Below are 18,177 nucleotides of genomic sequence, written 5' to 3' on the forward strand. Positions count from 1 at the left end.
TATTTATTGGAGTCAGTCCATTTCATTTTGATTGTGTGGAATTTCCTCATTAATAAAACCAATTGTACAATGAAAATAAAATCTTTATACTGTGGCTGGTTCATTCACTCTTCAGTCTTTCTTCTCCTAAAGTTCTTGAAGTCAACCAATACTGTTTTGTAGGCCTATATATAATAAAGGAGCAGATGTCAATGTTACTCCACAGAACTCACAAGAATATTCAATATCCTAATTCCTGGTCTAAATCATAAATACATGTTTTACAGTATGGTGGTGTGTAATTCCAAAAGAAAGCTCACCTATTCTAATACCAACACAATATTTCTCACTTGCTAACTAATAGCTGCTGTGCTTATATCATGCAAATGTACAAGTTATTGTCATGTGCACAGCAATTACAAGAAGCAGTCAGTGCCAATTAAAAAATCATAGACTGACTCTCTCTGTATCTCAGGCAACAATGCTCATTAAATATGTATTATAAAAGTAAATCACATAAGAAATATGAGAATCTTAAGAAATAATAGTACAGTTGAATTAAATGGCTAAAATATACACAAAACAATTGCTAAATTAATATTCATTTGTGTAGACAGTATTTGCAAATTAATTAACTTATTGGGAACAACAAGTAATACATATACACAGAGGCGTAAACAGTTATAATAATAATAATATATAATACGGTAAGTAAAGTATGTAAGGTAAAGCGATATATATATAATTTATAGTATATACTGTTAGCTCAGAAGCTAGCTATCTGTAATATTTTCTTAAGGCACATGTGATTATATTATTTGTTAATGTTTTACAAGCACCAATTGGGTTGACTGAGTTCGTTTTAAGGTCTTAATTTATCAGTAGGGACATAATGTCTCGCGATAATGAACGTTATCCTTGGCGATTACGTCAATCTTTGTGTACACACGTGACCTCTTTTGTCCAACCAGCTTTCAGTAAAGACGAGGCGAAGCGCGGGAGGAGGGCGTGGAGCGAACGAGCGTGTTTGTAGTTCCCTTGGCAGGCTTCTCTTTTTGCTTACCACCATGGCTTCGTCCAGCAAAAGAAAGCGGACCAGCCATGTTAACAGCAGCTCTCAAACTTCTAATAGCGTAGCGAACATGTTAACAGGCAGTCAGCCCGATGGCAACGACGGAGACGGTCGTTTTGTTGAGGGATCCATACTTCGCCTCACCATGAAAAACTTCCTGTAAGTTATTGTGTCTCAGCTGTCAATCAACAACACAGAACACCGACTATAAACCGAAACTCAACTTCCGCCAGCCTGGAAGAATATACACCCTGTTAATAGATAGACGGCTAATCTAGTAGACATGCTAACAAATTAGCGCTACCTGGCACTGTATCAGGATGATTTGATGTGTGATGAAGCATCACCAAGTCGTGTAACGTGAACGTTACGTTACCCCCAGCTAGAAACCAGCGATGTGTCAGTTGCACGGCTGTCATGTAAAATGTATTCACACTGTAAGGCACAAAAGCAAGTCCCAATTAACATATGTTAAGTTCCAATTAAAGATTGTAAGGGTCAAATTCAGGTCTTGAGTAGGAGCCCAAATCATGTCTCAAGATCTTGAAGTCAATTCTCTATCGCTATTTCTATAATGTTCACTTCAGAATGGATCCGTTCACGTGCCAGTTCGTTGGGTATAACGTTACCTTGTTAAAACTACTGCAGTCTGATGCAACAGCTGCGCAACAACGGTCCCTTTATGCATTTGACAATGTTCAGCTCTTGTTGAGATCGTTGTAGAGATGTTTTAACTTCATGGTCATTTTGGAGACTGTCGTTCGTGACGCTGTTCACCTGCTTTATACTGACAGGTGTTTCTAATATTTTGATCCCGTTTATAACAACAATGGTAGACTAGACTACATATTTTGTTGACTAAGTATTTAGTAGACTATATTTAGTCTACTAAATTAATACATCTTAAGTACTCAAGTCATAAGCACGGTGGGTGTTGACTGTCAAAAAGCTCTAACCAGATGATCGAGTCCTAAAGTTTGAAGGATTGTCTGTGTTGTAGGTGCTTAGTCTACCATGCTTTCCATACTGAACAGGCTCTTCATTGTAACAGGACAGTTTTTTTGGACCTCTCATTAGCATGGCCTTTATTATAATTATAAACCACACAGATCCCGATGCACCTTCTTATCTCATGATCAGTTTAGTCAGTACATGATCCTAAACAATAGCAACGCTCAATCAATATGGTATTTACTGCATGGAATGGCACTCTAGTTAGTATAGTTAGAAACATCATATTTTTTTAAATAATATTTATGATGCTAGTGGAGATTCCCTTGATTTCAGGCAAGGTGGTCCACCTCTGCTATAAAACACTGCATACAAATATATATATTGTACTCTGACAGGACCTATGACTACTCTGTGGTGCATCCTGGACCTAATCTGAACATGATTGTTGGAGCCAATGGAACTGGCAAATCTAGCATTGTGTGTGCCATCTGTCTGGGTCTGGCTGGCAAGACCGCTATCCTGGGCAGAGGCGACAAGGTAAACTGCAGAATCACACAACGATTGGTTTTGAATTAGATCAGGCCTTGATTTATTTCCAAAAAATAAACAAGAAGTAAATAAAAATGCATGGTAGAGGATTAATAGATTACAGCTGATAGCAATAGCATGAATAAGGTGATATTGGCATTTTTATTTGAATGTCTTTCATTGTCCTTCACTGCATGTAATGGTTTGTCTCAGATCCCTGAACCAGTGTCTGTCAGTCAAATTATTAAACAGTTATTTTTCCTGACAAATAAATTATAATTCTGATGACAAACTGTTTATTTTTTTCTGTAGGTTGGACTCTATGTCAAACGCGGGTGCCGTAAAGGATTTATTGAGATTGAACTGTAAGTTATGTGAAAGAGTTTGCAGCCACACAGTTACTTTATTAATAGCAAGCTATTAGATCGGTGAAATACATTTGTGTTGCATTTATTCAGACATTTCTGATCCATTTAAACACCATGACATATTAATCTTGTTAACATAGCTCAGCATTTTAAAACTACAGACAGTTCAACCTTAAATGATACTACTGTTTTTTCCAGCAAGTGTGTCAGCTATTTAATGATTTAGGAATAATTGTATTATATTTTCTCCTAGATGTATCTAATTTGTAGAATCAAACTCTTGCTCTTGTTATTCCAGGTACAAGACTGGTGGTAATGTAGTGATTAACAGAGAGATCCATGTGGAGAACAATCAGTCGCTGTGGATGCTGAATGGAAGACACTGCAACCAGAAAGCAGTGGAAGAAGAAGTCAAGACTCTGTGTATCCAAGTCAGCAACCTCTGCCAGTTTCTGCCTCAGGTATGTTTGTGTCAATTCAAGTAATAGCTGCTGAAATCTTCCATGGAGGTAAGGCTGTTTAATTAGTGCTTTCACATTGTAGGGTGCAGGCATCATTTGTGTGAATGCCTTATTGCATACTTGTTTGTAATCTCAATATTTGTTAATGCGGGCTGATAATTTTTTCTATTTTTCAAACGAAGCTTTCAATATTCCATCGGTGTGTCAGTGTGCGGACATGGAGGACACATACAATTTTATTTTATTCATACAAATCCATTCTAACGTGCTTTAAATGTTACTTCCAACAACACTTTGCTCAATGTTTTCCATATTTCCTGTTTGTGTGCTTGGTTTGTCCCTAAAGGAAAAAGTGGGAGAGTTTGCCAAAATGTCCAAAATTGAGTTGCTGGAGGCAACTGAGAAGTCAGTGGGACCACCAGAGATGTATGAGTACCACTGTGAGCTCAAAAACTTCCGCAACAAAGAACGAGAACAGGAGGTAAGCATAATTGTCAAAAAGGAATGCATTTCAAAGAGCTACTGTATGTAGATATATTTTTTTGAAAGTCTCTTTCACTGATCATCTAAGTGGAATTTCCCCTTTCTTCTGTTGATCTGTCACCACTTTTAACAAAAAAAAATCACTGTTGCACCCTCCATTATTTAACCCCCCCCTCCCTCCCTCTAACATTGAAAAGATTTAAAGGCAGCATTGCAGACCTCAGATGTTTTTCAATGTTTGTGGTTTGTTTTCCTTTAGAACATTGTGAAAGAGAAGTCCAGTTTTCTTGAGAAGGCCAAACAGAGGAATGAGAGGAACAAACATGATGTAAACCGTTACTATGAAAAGAAGAGGCATCTGGACATGATTGAGTTACTTGAGAAGAAGAAACCATGGGTGGTGAGTGGTGGAAGAGATAAATAAACACTGTGTGCAGTCAGAGTTAAACTGAATTATTTTTACTGTGTTAGCTCTGATTTTTTTCCCCCTCTGATACTAGGAATACGAGACCACCCGTAAGGAGCTTGAGGGCACGAAGAAGGAACGAGACGAGGTCAAAAAGCAACTCTCGGCCCTGAAGCAGGCTCAGGCACCCATGCTGAGGAAGATCCAGCTGATTGACAACCAGCTGAAACCCACTGAGGCACAAATAAAGGCTATGGTAAAAAAATTAAATGTTATTACTCTCTGATAGGGCTACAGTATAATAGTTGGGTCAAAGACACTCTGTTAGAAATCACTACACACGGACCTGAAATACACTCACACATGCTCAGGACCTATACATGCACAAATGTCAGAGTGAGTGGGCTGCCAGTGCTGACCTGAGCGGTTGGTATGGTGCCTTGCTCAAGAGCACCTTGGTAGTGCATCTCTCCAGCTACCATTGCTGTAGAGAGTCCGTACGGGGACTTTTACCAACACAACTCCCTACCGACTGAGCTACTGCCACCCCAAATATGGTTACATTACATGTCATTTAGCTGACGCTTTAATCCAAAGCGACTTACAATTCTTACATATCAGAGGTCACACACCTCTGGAGGAACTAGGGGTTAAGTGTCATGCTCAGGGACACATTGGTGGATGTATCGCAGTGGGAATCAAACCCGGGTCTACCGCACCAAAGGCACGTGTCATATCCACTGCACCATCACCACCCATTAATGATTATTATTTTTTTTTTTTGTAGATTTACTTTCAGCCTATTTATTACTTTTGACCTGTGTGTATCTATGGAGCCGAGGGGTCTAGCCATGAGCTCTCACTGATAGTTTTGAATCAGGTACTGAATGGTTTAATTGAAAGCCTCTTTGGGGAGGGATTTGACATGAATTGTAAGTACATTATAAATCAATCGGAGCATTACACTGCCCACAGAAACGCATAAAAACAAATGTTAAGACACTTTTGAGCGGCACCCTTGAGAATCCTGCCAGCTATTACATTATAGCATGGGTTTATTTCTTAAATACATCTTTACTGAATGTGAAGCAGGAATAATTGAAATTAATTATAAACCTTTTGAAAGTAGGCTTAACGTTGTCATTAAAATGAGAGGCTCTGAGTTTTTAGCATATTTTGCTACAGTACAATGAATACTGGAATGTAATGTTTGATATTATCATGATGAACTGTGAGCGTGTTGTTTTTCAGACTGTCGCTATCAAAGAAGCCTCTCTGAAGTGCAAACAGAAACAAGATCAGTTGGATCGAAAAAATAAAGAGGTGAGAATCTTAACTTACAATAAGTAATCTATGTTGTTGTCATCTACTAAAACAACCCATCTGATAGACTTGGCAACGTATGGAAGCCAATTGCTTATATGTTGGAAAGAACGTTTTCTCTTGTTATGAAAAGAAACAAGAGCAAAGAGAAAACTTGATGATGCCGATTTTTGATTTGTGGCAACCATTAATTTGCCATATCAGAATATATTTTTTGTCATTATACCAGGTACAATGAAATTGTGTATGGCTTCTCTAGATGTAGACAAAAACAAAACAGGAAACACAGAAAAATGAATAAAATAAAATCAGTAGCAGTATTTGCAGCAGAATAGCAGCGTAATGAAAAATTGACTTCAAGTAAAAGGCATAGGTAAGTACAGTTTAAAAGTAAAATATAGGGATTTATTATTCTTTTATTTAGATATTATTGAACAGGGGCTTCATATTTGTGAGTGAACAGAACATTAAATCTAATCCGTTTTGTAAGAACGTGGATCATACACTAACTGGACTTTCTCCTTTTGTATCTTCCATGGTTCACACTTCATACACTCAGTTAACGAAACAATGTTTTCCTAGCTCTGTATCAACTAAGAATAGGTGATAAAAGAAATTGCCACCCATTTGAATGATCAATGTTTTTTTATATTTATGATACAATCCTACTTCATATAGTCAGATGTTGCTGACTTTTCCTGTTCCATGTGCCTTTATTACAGAATAAAGAAGACTTTATCGGCAGCTGTGCGTTGTTCATAATAAATGATAACTCTCCTTGTTCTTCTCTACAGATTGAAGATATTAAACAAACGCTGAGGCTGAAGCAGATGGAAGAGGAAGACCACCAGAGGCGAATCAGCAACACCAGGCGGACCATTGACGACTTGAAGGCGGAGCTTGCCAAAGTTGGCGATCAACCCGACGTGATGCCGCGGATCAATGCTGTCAATGTCGAGCTGAGGACCATCCGTGAGGAGAGAGCCAAGGTGGAAGGAGAGAAGGCCGACCTACGCAGGGAGAAGGACAACCTCATTGCCGAGTACAGAAGTGAGAGTTTCCCACAAACAGCGCAGTGTCTTTTGAACCAGTTTACATAAAGATGAAATCATTTGATGCTGCTAACATAGGTACCACACAAACGTGGTTCATATGTTTATTTATTTGTTTAAATTGTCAGTGTTGGAGAGAAAGCTCAATGACATGAACAACATGATGAATGCCAAAGAGGAGAAGCTGCGAGGACGCCACAGGGACACACATTTCGCCATCCAGTGGCTCAGACAGAACAGACAACTCTTTGGTGGAAATGTCCACGAGCCCATGATGCTGGTGGTGAGTCCCAGTGAGCCCCACCCCATTTAGCATTTATGAGCAGAATATAAAATTTAACACATTGTTTATAAGACATTATAATGTAGGTAACCTTGTAAGTTTATATGCAGATATAAGTGTATTTGTCAACAACTACAGTAGAACTCTCTCATAAGGGCATCAGGGCAGCTCTCATAAGGAAAGGCTGCTGTAGAACACATAATTAAGGACAAAACACAGTTGGAATGATATAATTGTTAACAAACACAGTAAATTAATAAACACTTAGAAATGTCCTTATCTTTTCATACAACTACATTACAAGTTTATAAATGCATTATACATTTTTTATTTATTTTTTACATTTTTATATAGTGCTTATAAATGCTAAATGGGGGGTTGAAATAAAGTATTATCACAATGGGTACACATGGCAGGATGACAGAATAAAACAGGTGTGTTCAATACTAACGGTTGGGTTTTACATTCTTGATTTTATTTCTTTGAAATTGGGGTGAGTTCTCTTTCTTTTTTTATTAACCTATTTTATTGGCATTTTAGGAATCCTCACAAAACCAAACGGTGACATGAATTGTTCCATGAAAGTTCTGCTTTTAGCAGTGATTTTTCACAAAAAAGATTTTGAAAAAATTGTTCAGTTAACAGAAGTCATTATTGTGATTGGGGTGGGTTTTTTTGTATCAGTTGCATAGCCCACATGCTAATCCTTTCCTCATTCCTTAGATCAATGTGAAAGATCATCGTTTTGCTAAGTTTGTGGAGAACCACATCTCATTCCACGATCTGCGGGCGTTTGTATTCCAGAGAAAAGACGACATGGAGAGGTTCATGACGGAGGTCAGGGTGCTGCAGAGTATGATTGTCATGTTCTGGGTGGAGGATGAAAATTCCTTTGAGTGCAAATTGTCAGACAAATCCTAACTTTGTGTGTGACATCCAGTTTTTACCCTCCCAAATAAGACATTTAGTTTGATCTGTCCCAAACCTCAGGTCCGTGACAAGATGAACTTGAAGGTGAACTCCATTTCTGCTCCAGTGGAGTCATGTTCTAGGCGGCCGCCATCACGGAGTATTGAGGCCCTCAGGTGAGAGAAATTAATGAATTTGACTGTGTAACTATAACTGTGTCTTTGTCTGTGACCATTACTTTTTAGTTTTACACGTACTTTGATATGTTTTAATTAGCTTTTTTTTTTGTAGGCGTTTTGGGTTCTTCACTTACCTACGCGAGATGTTCGACGCCCCCGATGAGGTGATGAGTTATCTCTGTCACCAGTACAAGGTGCATGACGTCCCTGTGGGCAATGACCAAACTAAAGCCATGATTAAAACGGTACGTTCCTCTTACAACAGTAGGGAAGTCATTTCAATTGGTAGGATATATCAATATTATAGTGTGGTCTGTAAATAAGCACCACTTATAAAAATCATTTAATCACTCAATTCAACCATTCAACTATTGACCTAGTGCCTTTCAGAGTTGTCAGTATGTTGCGTTCTTCAATTTGATGTCAAAGAAATTGTTTGCTGATCTGACAATGTAATGGATTGTGTTAATTAGTGATGCATTTTGTTACTGTCTGATTAAGTTTTACTGTATTTTGCGTCACTTTTTTTTCTCCCGAAAATTCCCAGCTGGACCATTTGAAGTTCAGAGAACCTGCTCAGAGTTCTCAGTGTTTAACTTCATATTTTGTGAGGCGTCTCCGCTGACCATGACCTTTCTTCCTCACAGGTGATTGAGGAGCCGTACCTCAGGGTGTTCTATACAACAGAGGAGAGGTACACATTGAAGAGGTCCCATTACTCCAACAAGATCAGCACCAGTAACTCCGCAGTGCACCCTTCCCAGTACCTCACCATCACTGTGGATGCTGAAGAGAAACGGCAGCTGGAGCAGCAGATGAAGGTAAGGGGAGAGACACAGGGACACTTTTGGAAGCATTGCCTTGAGCCTTTTGTTTAACTCCAACATTTACCAAATCTACTTTCTGCTACTCCCATAAATATGCCTTGAGACATCTCAATATGTTAGAGTTTAACTGTTAACCCCCACTGCGACTAGGCCTGTGAGTTGAAGTTACAAGACATTGAAGAACGGATGAAGGCCCTGCAGACAGAAGCCGCCTCACTGGATCGCCGTGACAATGAATTGTTGGCAGAGAAGAAGCACCTTTCTGAAGTAAAGGGCAAAAAGAGACAACTGGAGCAGAAAATCAGCACCAAGCAGGACAGGCAAGTCTTAAAGAGCCCCTATTATGCTTCTCAGGAAGGCGGGCCAAAAGCTCAAACAGTAGGCTCGTTCGAGATGAGCCAGGCCTGCGCAGAATCGATCACTGGCGATCGCCGCCCAATGCATGCCGGTTAGATTTGTGTCCGACTTGAGCCTGACTTGCTCTCACGAGACCAAGGCGGCCGCAGTTTTTAGAGCCAGCCGACGCAGTTGCTTTCCACAGACTGCAAGACACAGGGCATGATGGGAAATGCCTGGCTCTCAGCTGCTCTAACAGCTGATTGGTTCAGAATTGGCTCAACATGATGACGTTTTATATAAACTTTTTATAGTTTTTGAATTGGAGGGATTTTAATTGCTATTTGTCTGATTTAAAGGCTTATTCAGTCAGATTACGGATCATCTACAGTCTGTTGTTTATTAACATGAGCAACAGTGTAGAGCATTTTAACATGTCATAATAAAAAACAACTGGAGACTGTGTACAAGCTGATATATAGGTCTGCTAACACTTTATTAAATTGGCATCGGACCTAACAGGATGCAAGTGTTTCTGTGACTTCCTGTTCAGGCTGAAGGCTGCTGGAAACGGCTGTTAACTGTCCGACTTGACCGCAGATTTTTGTCACCACCCCTGGCTGCTGCCGCTTGCTCTCATCCACTTTAGTCCTGCTACGCACTGGCTGCATGGCGTGTCCGTTTTTATTTTGGCTCCCATGTTAACAGGTTAGAGCTTACACGCTGCCTGCGTGACACGTACGTCTCAGGCGCGTCTCGCGCCGTACCAAAAACGCATTCATGATAGAAATAGAACCAACGGCTATTTTTCACGCGACACGCAAGCGTGTTGGAAGCGTTTCCAGGCAAACTAGAATACGAAAAGATGTTTAAATGTAATTTTGACACAAATACATATTAGTAAATTACATTTTGATGTTTGACATAAATGCACATATAAATGTAATTAAAAGTAGCCTATTTTGCCGTCAATACTGCCGACGTTGTCTTTGCTGTAATCAAATATATATTTATGTTTAACATGAAGTATACTACTGCTTGAGGGCATTTTATCAATGGGAAACACATGTGTACAGACAAGGCTAGCAGCAGCAGTGTCGCGTCAGACACGTTTCTGGTGTGTAAAGACATAGAAAAAACCATGCAGCTGACACGCAACAGAAACGCTCACAACACGCAGCCAGTGTGTAGCCGGCCTTACAGGCAAGACGCAATTCTTCTCGAACGTGCCTAGTGTTTCAGCTGAATGCACTGCAGCAATGGGCAGTATGAGAACATCAAAGCATGTAAACCTATTCTATTAGACCCCAAGAGTACAAATATGATGCTGAAGTATAATCGGGGACCTTTAAATAGTCAAAAGGCCCAACAGGCACAGAACATTTCCCTCGGTATCTTGTCATATGTTGGCATATATGACCCGACTAGTAAATTGTCTCTGTAAAGATGTGTTAGTTTGGCTAATGCAAATCTGTTCAAAGTAGTCTCACTCCCTCTTTCCATGTGTTCAGTCTGAGGCAGATGGAGCAGAGTGTTATTGACCTGCAGAAGATTGAAGAGGAGACTAAAGAGAAAATTGCAGCTGTCAATTCCCAGAAGGTGGCCATAGTCACAGTGTTCATGACTCAAATGAAGGTATGGATCAATGAACTAAGGACATGTAAATGACTGCTAAACATTTAATAGCTGTGATAGGCTGAAATTTTGATTTTTAAAAACAATATTTTGTTACTATTTTATATTAATGAACGTCCGTTACATTCAAGCCATTGCCAAATGAGTTGATACAAAGCTCTCTCTGTATTTCTCAGCATGGCTACGTTTACGAAATAGTGTCGTTCGGTGACTTTCCCACGTAGAAGCTCGAGGCATGCCTTTTATGTTAGCGTTCAGCTTTGGAGACAAAAGAGGACATAAAAATTACAAGATAATTACCTCTTCTGAAGAGTCCATCATGTTTTTTTAATCCTCCGTGTTAGCAACAGGGCTTAAAGTACTCCGGCGTATGACTATTCTAGAAAAAATTAAAATAAATTTAAAAAGTCCACATGGGATGATGCACTGGGTTTAACTGAGTTCTGCAGCATATATTCGAGGAAGAGACTGTACGGCAGCAGCGGTAAGAAAGTGCTTGCTCGTCTTGACTTAAATGCTGGTCACAAAGCTTCGGCCCGTGCACTCTGTCATACGAGTACGTTATCGGGAGAACCGGCCGTCGCTGCCACTGCGCCTTTAATGACCGACAGTGTTTGTGATAAAAAGAAATACGTGTGTGCACGTTCATAGCGGAACACAATTTGTCATTCACGATGGCCCAGCCACTGGTTGATCTGTGTTGATCTGAAGACAAAACTGCCTGACAAAGCTGTCTGTTGCATGCTGCAAGCTAGCAAGGTGCTTTGAGGGTGTGTTAAAAAATTAAAAAGAAATTCCATATCTTTTGTTCTTGTTTGCAGTCTTAATTTGTTGCTGAACTCTTTTAATAAGTTATTAAAGTCAGTGTTAATATGCAGTCATGCAAGGATCCCATAAATGTGTTTTTTATATGGCAGGTATTTCACAACATCCGAAAAATGGACTTTATTATAGAAGTGGAGTTGTGTAACAGTCAAGGACTTTGACTGTTTGCCAGTCAAATTTTCTTTAATGAATGCATATTAAAACTTAATGCTGTGCAATTCTTGTGGCCTCCCTTTTCCCTGTCCCTCCGTCGTCTGCAGCTGAGAGCCAAGCTGACTATGGAGAAGGTGTACCTGGCTTTGGAGACGGTGGGGCTGATGGCTGAGAAGACCAAGCTGGAGAATGATTGTAGAGAAGGCGCTTCTGAACTCAAGACCATTGATGTAAGCACTTCACACCTTTACATATACATCTGCCCTGCTGGAGTGTCCATGACGTTAACTCCTGTATGTCATGATCTACTCCTCATTCTGTATCACTGGTGTCTGCTAACATGCTAACAGCACACGTGTTCTTGCAGCAAAAATGCAGCCGTCTGGAGCAGAGGAAGGTCCAGCTGACAGAACAATGCAAAGGCCTGTTGAAGAGAGCAAAGACGATCTGCAGGATGCAACCAGATGAGTCATTACCTGAAGACCTGCGTAATGTTAGTGTTTATCACAGTGTTTATTATATTGCTGAATGAAACAAGCTTTAATCACTTTAATTTAGTTTAATTAGCTCATAAAATATTCCTGTTTTTTTTTTTTTTTTTTTTTTTCATATTGCAGGCTTTTAGCGATTTGCCCGACACGCTGGACGAGATCGATACACTGCTGAATGAGGAGCGGGCCAGGGCTGAGTGCTTCACTGGCCTCAGTGAAAGAGTAAGAGCACACGAGAATCGGCTGACGTTTTTTCCATCTCTATAGGAAACCGTGATCACACCATGCAAGCCATGTTATTGTTATTTATTAATTTGTTCTTTGCCATACATTTTTTGTTGGCTTTCTTACTTTTTTGGACGTGACGTGTACCCTCAGAGTGTGAATGCTTCTCACGTTAATTATCTCCATTTTGCAGGTTGTTGAAGAGTACAACAAAAGAGAGCAGGAGATCAAACATCTGGAGAAAGAGCTGGAAGACAGGAGCAATGCCCTGAACGTCTACCGACAGAACATATCAGAGGTGCATTATGTGTCCCTGCAGCGATTGCTCTGGGATTTGTTTGTAAAGAAATATCAGTCTGCGATTTCTTATGTGACAGCATGGCCGTCCTGTGTATAAATGTGTGTGTAGAGATTTCTGTATGTGTCTCACAGGCTAAGGAGCGCTGGCTGAACCCGCTGAAGCAGCTGGTGGAACAGATTAATGGCAAGTTCAGTGATTTCTTCCGCTCCATGCAGTGTGCAGGAGAGGTTGATTTGCACTCAGAGAATGAGGTAAGTGCGCACACACACACACACACACACACACACACACACACACACACACACACACACACACACACACACACACACACACACACACACACACACACACACACACACACACACACACACTCTCTGACATCCTTATTAATTATTCACATAAGATGTAGTTGGTATTTTTTAACAGTGGTATACAGTATGTATTCCTGTAAAGCTCTAATATATCTTATGGTCATTGTTTTGGTTCAGGCAATTAGAATTGTGTTTATTACCCCATTAAATGCTGCCTTTCATTGCAGGAGGAGTATGACAAGTATGGGATCCGAATTCGGGTTAAGTTCCACAGCAGCACTCAGCTCCACGAGCTGACGGCTTACCATCAGAGCGGAGGAGAGCGCAGCGTCTCCACAATGCTCTACCTCATGGCCCTGCAGGAGCTCAACCGCTGCCCCTTCAGGGTGGTGGACGAGATCAACCAGGTAGTGCTCTCTCACACACACTTTCATATCGGTTTGTTCTGTCCTCTGATTTAGCAGGTTTCTTAATGATTTAACAAAGTGAGTTTTCTATTCACTAACATAATTTGTTAGTAAAGCAGTTAGTCTGGATCAACGGACGTACATTTCCAGGATTAAGCCTGCCATCCGGTGTGTGTGAATGTCAGACTTTGGCCCTCGCTTTCTGCTCTCTGGGCTTTCCCATTATCAAAATCCCTTTGCTAACAACAACAAACAAAACAAATTTTGAGCTAGCAAGCTACACGCTGAAAAGGGCAAGTTTTGAAGAAAATTTGGATCGTGCAATAAGGCAGGCCTCCTTCGTTCTTTTGGTGAATGATTGTAAAGATTTACAACGAATATGTTTACGACATTTACTATCTAACTGGGACGTTTTGGAACCAAATGGAGAGTATTGCTAAGGACGAAGTATACACGGCGATACACTGGTAAGAGCAAATTATGTTTAACCATGTATCAAGCTAATTAATAATAGCTCACGGTACTGTATTGTGTGAACAGTTAACTTAATTTAATATTTTATATGGCTTTATGTGGTCTTTTGCGGGGTGCAAATGTTCCACCAAAACAAGTTCCTTCCAGAGATTAGCACTAGCGATTGTGATTGGTTTAAAGGTCTCATGGCATGAAAATTTCACTTTTATGAGGTTTTTTACATTAATATGAGTTCCCCCAGCCTGCCTATGGTCCCCCACTTATGAGGTCATAAGGAGCAAGGGCTTTCAAACGAGCAAAGTGGCAGTTGGTCAAGGCCACACCCTCACCCTCCACCTTACTCCACAGCGACTTTCTCTCTTTTGTGTAGGGAATGGATCCTGTGAATGAGAGAAGAGTCTTTGACATTGTGGTCCGCACGGCCTGCAAAGAGACAACGTCCCAGTACTTCTTCATAACACCCAAAGTGAGTGTTTGTACCTTCTAATGAGTGTGTTCTGATGGTAACACTCATTGAGTGTTTGTGTACATCTGTGTATTCTGCATAATATATTCTGTGGCTATAATCAATATTTTATATTGACAATGGATCAATACTGAAAGGTGTCGCTCACGGTGATGAGACAGAGAGAAGGATAATAATCATCCAACACTACAGTTCCCTTCTGCTCTACAGAACGTTTTAACATCTTTCAGCTCATTGTTTTGGTTTTACGACCTACATCTTTACTGTTTTGGTTCACTCATCATCCTCGTTTCCAGATGTTTTCAGCAAAAACGTTCTAAGAGCCCACTCTAAAGCAAAGAACCCACTCTAAACTACCTACTCCGCACCAAACAACAGACAGTCAGAAACTAGCTGGTGAACATAGCAGAGCATTTAGTAGCTGAAGAGCAGATATTTCCCTCAGGAGTTGGTGGAAACCAAAAACAGAGTTAAAATTGAAATGTTTTATTTGAATGTTTATCCGCTGTATTATGTGACCCATGGGTCTCTGCGATCTTTATTTTTTTTCTGAACCTTTGCTCCTCCGGTGTTTGTCTTCAGCTGCTGCAGAATCTTCAGTACGCTGATGAGATGACCGTCCTTTGTGTCCATAACGGCGGCCAAATGCTTCCGCCCAACCAATGGGACGAGAAGGCTTTCATCAGGCGATGTCTCGAAAGAAAAGCCAGGGCATGAACCCACTGTCTGATCTGTCCTGCCTGAGTTCAGTCTGTTTCCAGTTCAGTGAGTTCAAAATATACAACTGTAAAAAAATTATTTTTATCATTCATTATAAATAATTTCTGTTCAGCGGTTTTATTTTAGATAGAATTTGCTATATAAACCTTGAAAAGAGAAGATTTGAATGATTCTGTGAAAGCGTTGTCCAACAGATAGTAAATAGTAATATGCATTGAGAATATTTGTTTTCTCATTCGCCCAGTTTTTCTATTTATGCAGCAACAGGTTTATTCTTTTGATAATACAAAATATGTACAACTGTTCCTCTGTTAACAGTTCACATGCACATATTTTTTTACATTTTAATAAAATATTCTGCTGTTTGTGTTCTAAATGGGTATGTTACATTTATTTAGAATGCTGGTATTTATAAATATCTAATGGTATGCTTTGCTTGAATACTGCTTCAGTACGAAATGCAGTATGAAGCAGGTAATGATATTTTCTAGAAAATTCATATAAACAGAAGTATTTGCATGCAAAAATAAACTAATGTTTTTTGATTTAAAGAAAATGGGGGGAAAAAAAGGGCACGTGTTAATGTGCATGAAATTTGGGGGCAATCTGAACAAGTTAAATCTACAAACGGCACTACTATATATACTATAAGCACAAAAGTTATTTAAAAATATGCAGAAATGTACCTTACTTTTGTACCTTCATTACATATTCACATGGCCATTTAAGCATGCTTTATTCCACCATGTAGTTTTGGTCAGTGTTTGTTAAGATTTTTGTGGTTGAAGTGATCCTGAAATCTTTTTCTTCAATGAATCACCTTTCAGTATTCAGTTTTCTATGTAGGGCATTTGCATAAACACAAGCAGTACACAAATGCACTGAAATAACTCCTTTTATTTACAGAGCTTTCGTGATGTTAGCAGTTAGAGATAGTAGTACTGGAAACTTCATGTTGTATAGAAGAAGCCACCATTCTCCTTGGTGTCGCCCTTGTTTGAAAATGCCTGTGGAGGGGAAAAAAGGGCATTGTATTGGTATTTGGGACACGCCTCGCTCCACACAAAGCCAGATTCTCCCCAGAATCAGTGGGTTTGGTTAGAGTCAGATTCTATGTCAGGAAATTTAAGGTTTCTTAATGTTTGTTTATCCACACAGACATCTGCTGCAATAACTTGGGATCATAATATAACTGAACTTCACCTGAGCTTCACTTAATGCTGTAAATGGAGCACCTCTGTGGATCGACCCACACTCTGATGTCGTTCTCTTGTTCCTTTTCCAGCACATCCTGTTTTAAGTTTCCCTGCTTCCTATAAATTGAAATTTAAACACGGTTCAATTTGACTCCTGAAATGCAATGACAACAGAGTTAAGTTGTACTGCCAGGCCACATATTTAAATTCACAAATACCCACCTGCTGTCCTCAGACACGGTCTCCTTCTGGTATAAAATCTGATTCTTTCTCCAGAAGAAGTCCTTGTGGTGATCGTAGACTGACTTTAGTTGGAAGTCGAGGCTGTCGTTTGGAGCCTGTGGTTGAGAAAAGAGTGGTGCATTCAAAGTACTTGCTTTGAAATATTGTTCTGGTTTCATAAGTAAAGATCAAAATCATGCATCACCCTGCAGGTTACCTGATGCTCATAATGCGTAACACTCTGCCGGGAGCTGGCCAGAGTGGCTGTATCATGGAGGCGACTCCAGGGTTCCTCTGTTTGGGCTATGTGAGTTGGTTTATCATAGGTTTTTCTCTGTGCAATAAACAAGGAGGGGAAAAAAACAAAAATCTAAATTTGTAATATTTGGATAAACATTAGAGCACAAAATAATTTAAAGACTTGTTCTGATGAATATCTATTCACCAAAGAATTTAAAAAATAATCCACATAATGAGCCAACAATGGCTGAGCTCAAACATGTCACACAAGCATGTTTCTTTAGGTAACACCCATAGTGAACAAAAGTGTAAATGTTTTATACAAAATTTTAAATGCTTGGAGGGATCCATCCATCTGGGTATAGTTTGCTTAAATGACAACCTTAGAGAAATGTGGGACTGTATTTTTGGGATAGGATATACTCAGGTACACTTACTCTGTATATTTACATTGAGGTAACATTAACGTTTTCATTGGCTATTTGCTGTTTGAAGGTTCCATGGCCAACCGGTTTATGGTCATTTAAGTGTAACTTTGTTTGCTAATATGTGAATATGCCCTGCTAAAGCACAGTATCAAGTTGCATGATATTGGATGGACTAGATCTGCTTTAATACCGGATCTTAATTAAGGCCTTGTTTTGAAGTGGGTCTCTGTGTCAAGGTCTAGTTTTAAAACCATTTATTATTTCAGTGTTGTGATGATTTGTGTTTAATTAAATTATCAGACAATTAATCATGGGCAATGTAATATTTTAGCAGGGTTTAATAGGAGCCCATCGGCATATTTTTGCATAGAAGGTTAATAAGGTCGGACAAGAAAAACACAGCATTTAGCTAGTAGGGTGATGTTCATTCAAAATAACAGGAGTTTACAGCATGTTGGACATCCCTTATAGCTTGTTTGTTCGAATAGAAGGAAAAAAAAAAATGCTTTATGTCCAGTATCAAAATTGTCAGTATCAAATGTGTGTTTTGAAAGTAACCTCTGCACATGAAGTCACGGTTGGTTAGCTATCGCTAAACCTTTAGCTTATAGAGACAAACGTAAAGTTTTTATCAGTAGGAAAACCCACCTCCTGCGGCCGGAATCCGCTGAGAGTGAAGTCGTTTTCAAACTTTGTGGAGGGTAAAGGATCCCGGCTAGACATATTTAATGACAACACGAAGCTCTGCAGACGAAAAACACAATATATGTCCGTAATGTTGTTGTTGTTGCTGTTAGCTTCTTATGAGCAATGAACCCGAATGAACCCTACGTAAATGTTTACAACCTGGTTTCTAAGCAACTGCAAACTTCCGGATAGACCTTTTCAAAAGAAAACGAAGCAATGCTTCCCTCCTTTTTTTT

The 18,177-nt window shown here is 39.6% G+C and overlaps 2 protein-coding genes across 2 annotated transcripts; one reads left to right on the forward strand and one right to left on the reverse strand.

The window, feature by feature from the left end:
• The first annotated feature begins 951 nt into the window (after positions 1-951).
• On the forward strand, positions 952-15,544 carry smc5 (structural maintenance of chromosomes 5). The gene is made up of 24 exons (XM_028583997.1): positions 952-1,210; positions 2,401-2,542; positions 2,846-2,898; positions 3,200-3,362; positions 3,709-3,843; positions 4,105-4,245; positions 4,346-4,507; positions 5,503-5,574; positions 6,369-6,624; positions 6,755-6,909; positions 7,633-7,746; positions 7,900-7,994; positions 8,110-8,242; positions 8,645-8,818; positions 8,975-9,144; positions 10,672-10,795; positions 11,881-12,003; positions 12,141-12,266; positions 12,391-12,486; positions 12,683-12,787; positions 12,922-13,041; positions 13,329-13,508; positions 14,353-14,448; positions 15,031-15,544. The coding sequence occupies exons 1-24, from the start codon at positions 1,047-1,049 to the stop codon at positions 15,163-15,165; spliced, it is 3,234 nt and encodes a 1,077-aa protein (XP_028439798.1). The 5' UTR covers positions 952-1,046; the 3' UTR covers positions 15,166-15,544.
• Positions 15,545-16,047: 503 nt separating this feature from the next.
• On the reverse strand, positions 16,048-18,111 carry cfap276 (cilia and flagella associated protein 276). Its single transcript, XM_028583958.1, has 5 exons — positions 17,903-18,111; positions 16,804-16,920; positions 16,587-16,702; positions 16,372-16,481; positions 16,048-16,175 (listed from the first exon to the last, which is right to left on the reverse strand). The coding sequence occupies exons 1-4, from the start codon at positions 17,975-17,977 to the stop codon at positions 16,379-16,381; spliced, it is 411 nt and encodes a 136-aa protein (XP_028439759.1). The 5' UTR covers positions 17,978-18,111; the 3' UTR covers positions 16,048-16,175; positions 16,372-16,378.
• Positions 18,112-18,177: the final 66 nt, after the last annotated feature.

This window comes from Perca flavescens, chromosome 7, assembly GCF_004354835.1.
Source record: "Perca flavescens isolate YP-PL-M2 chromosome 7, PFLA_1.0, whole genome shotgun sequence".
In the NCBI taxonomy this organism is placed as follows: domain Eukaryota; kingdom Metazoa; phylum Chordata; class Actinopteri; order Perciformes; family Percidae; genus Perca; species Perca flavescens.

Coding starts and splice junctions, on each gene's coding strand:
- smc5 (XM_028583997.1), top strand. CDS start 1,047: ATGGCTTCGTCCAGCAAAAGAAAGCGGACCAGCCATGTTAACAGCAGC. Junction 5,575..6,368: donor TGGATCGAAAAAATAAAGAG/GTGAGAATCTTA, acceptor TCTTCTCTACAG/ATTGAAGATATTAAACAAAC. Junction 6,910..7,632: donor ACGAGCCCATGATGCTGGTG/GTGAGTCCCAGT, acceptor CTCATTCCTTAG/ATCAATGTGAAAGATCATCG.
- cfap276 (XM_028583958.1), bottom strand. CDS start 17,977: ATGTCTAGCCGGGATCCTTTACCCTCCACAAAGTTTGAAAACGACTTC. Junction 16,921..17,902: donor GCGGATTCCGGCCGCAGGAG/GTGGGTTTTCCT, acceptor TTTATTGCACAG/AGAAAAACCTATGATAAACC. Junction 16,703..16,803: donor TTACGCATTATGAGCATCAG/GTAACCTGCAGG, acceptor TCTCAACCACAG/GCTCCAAACGACAGCCTCGA.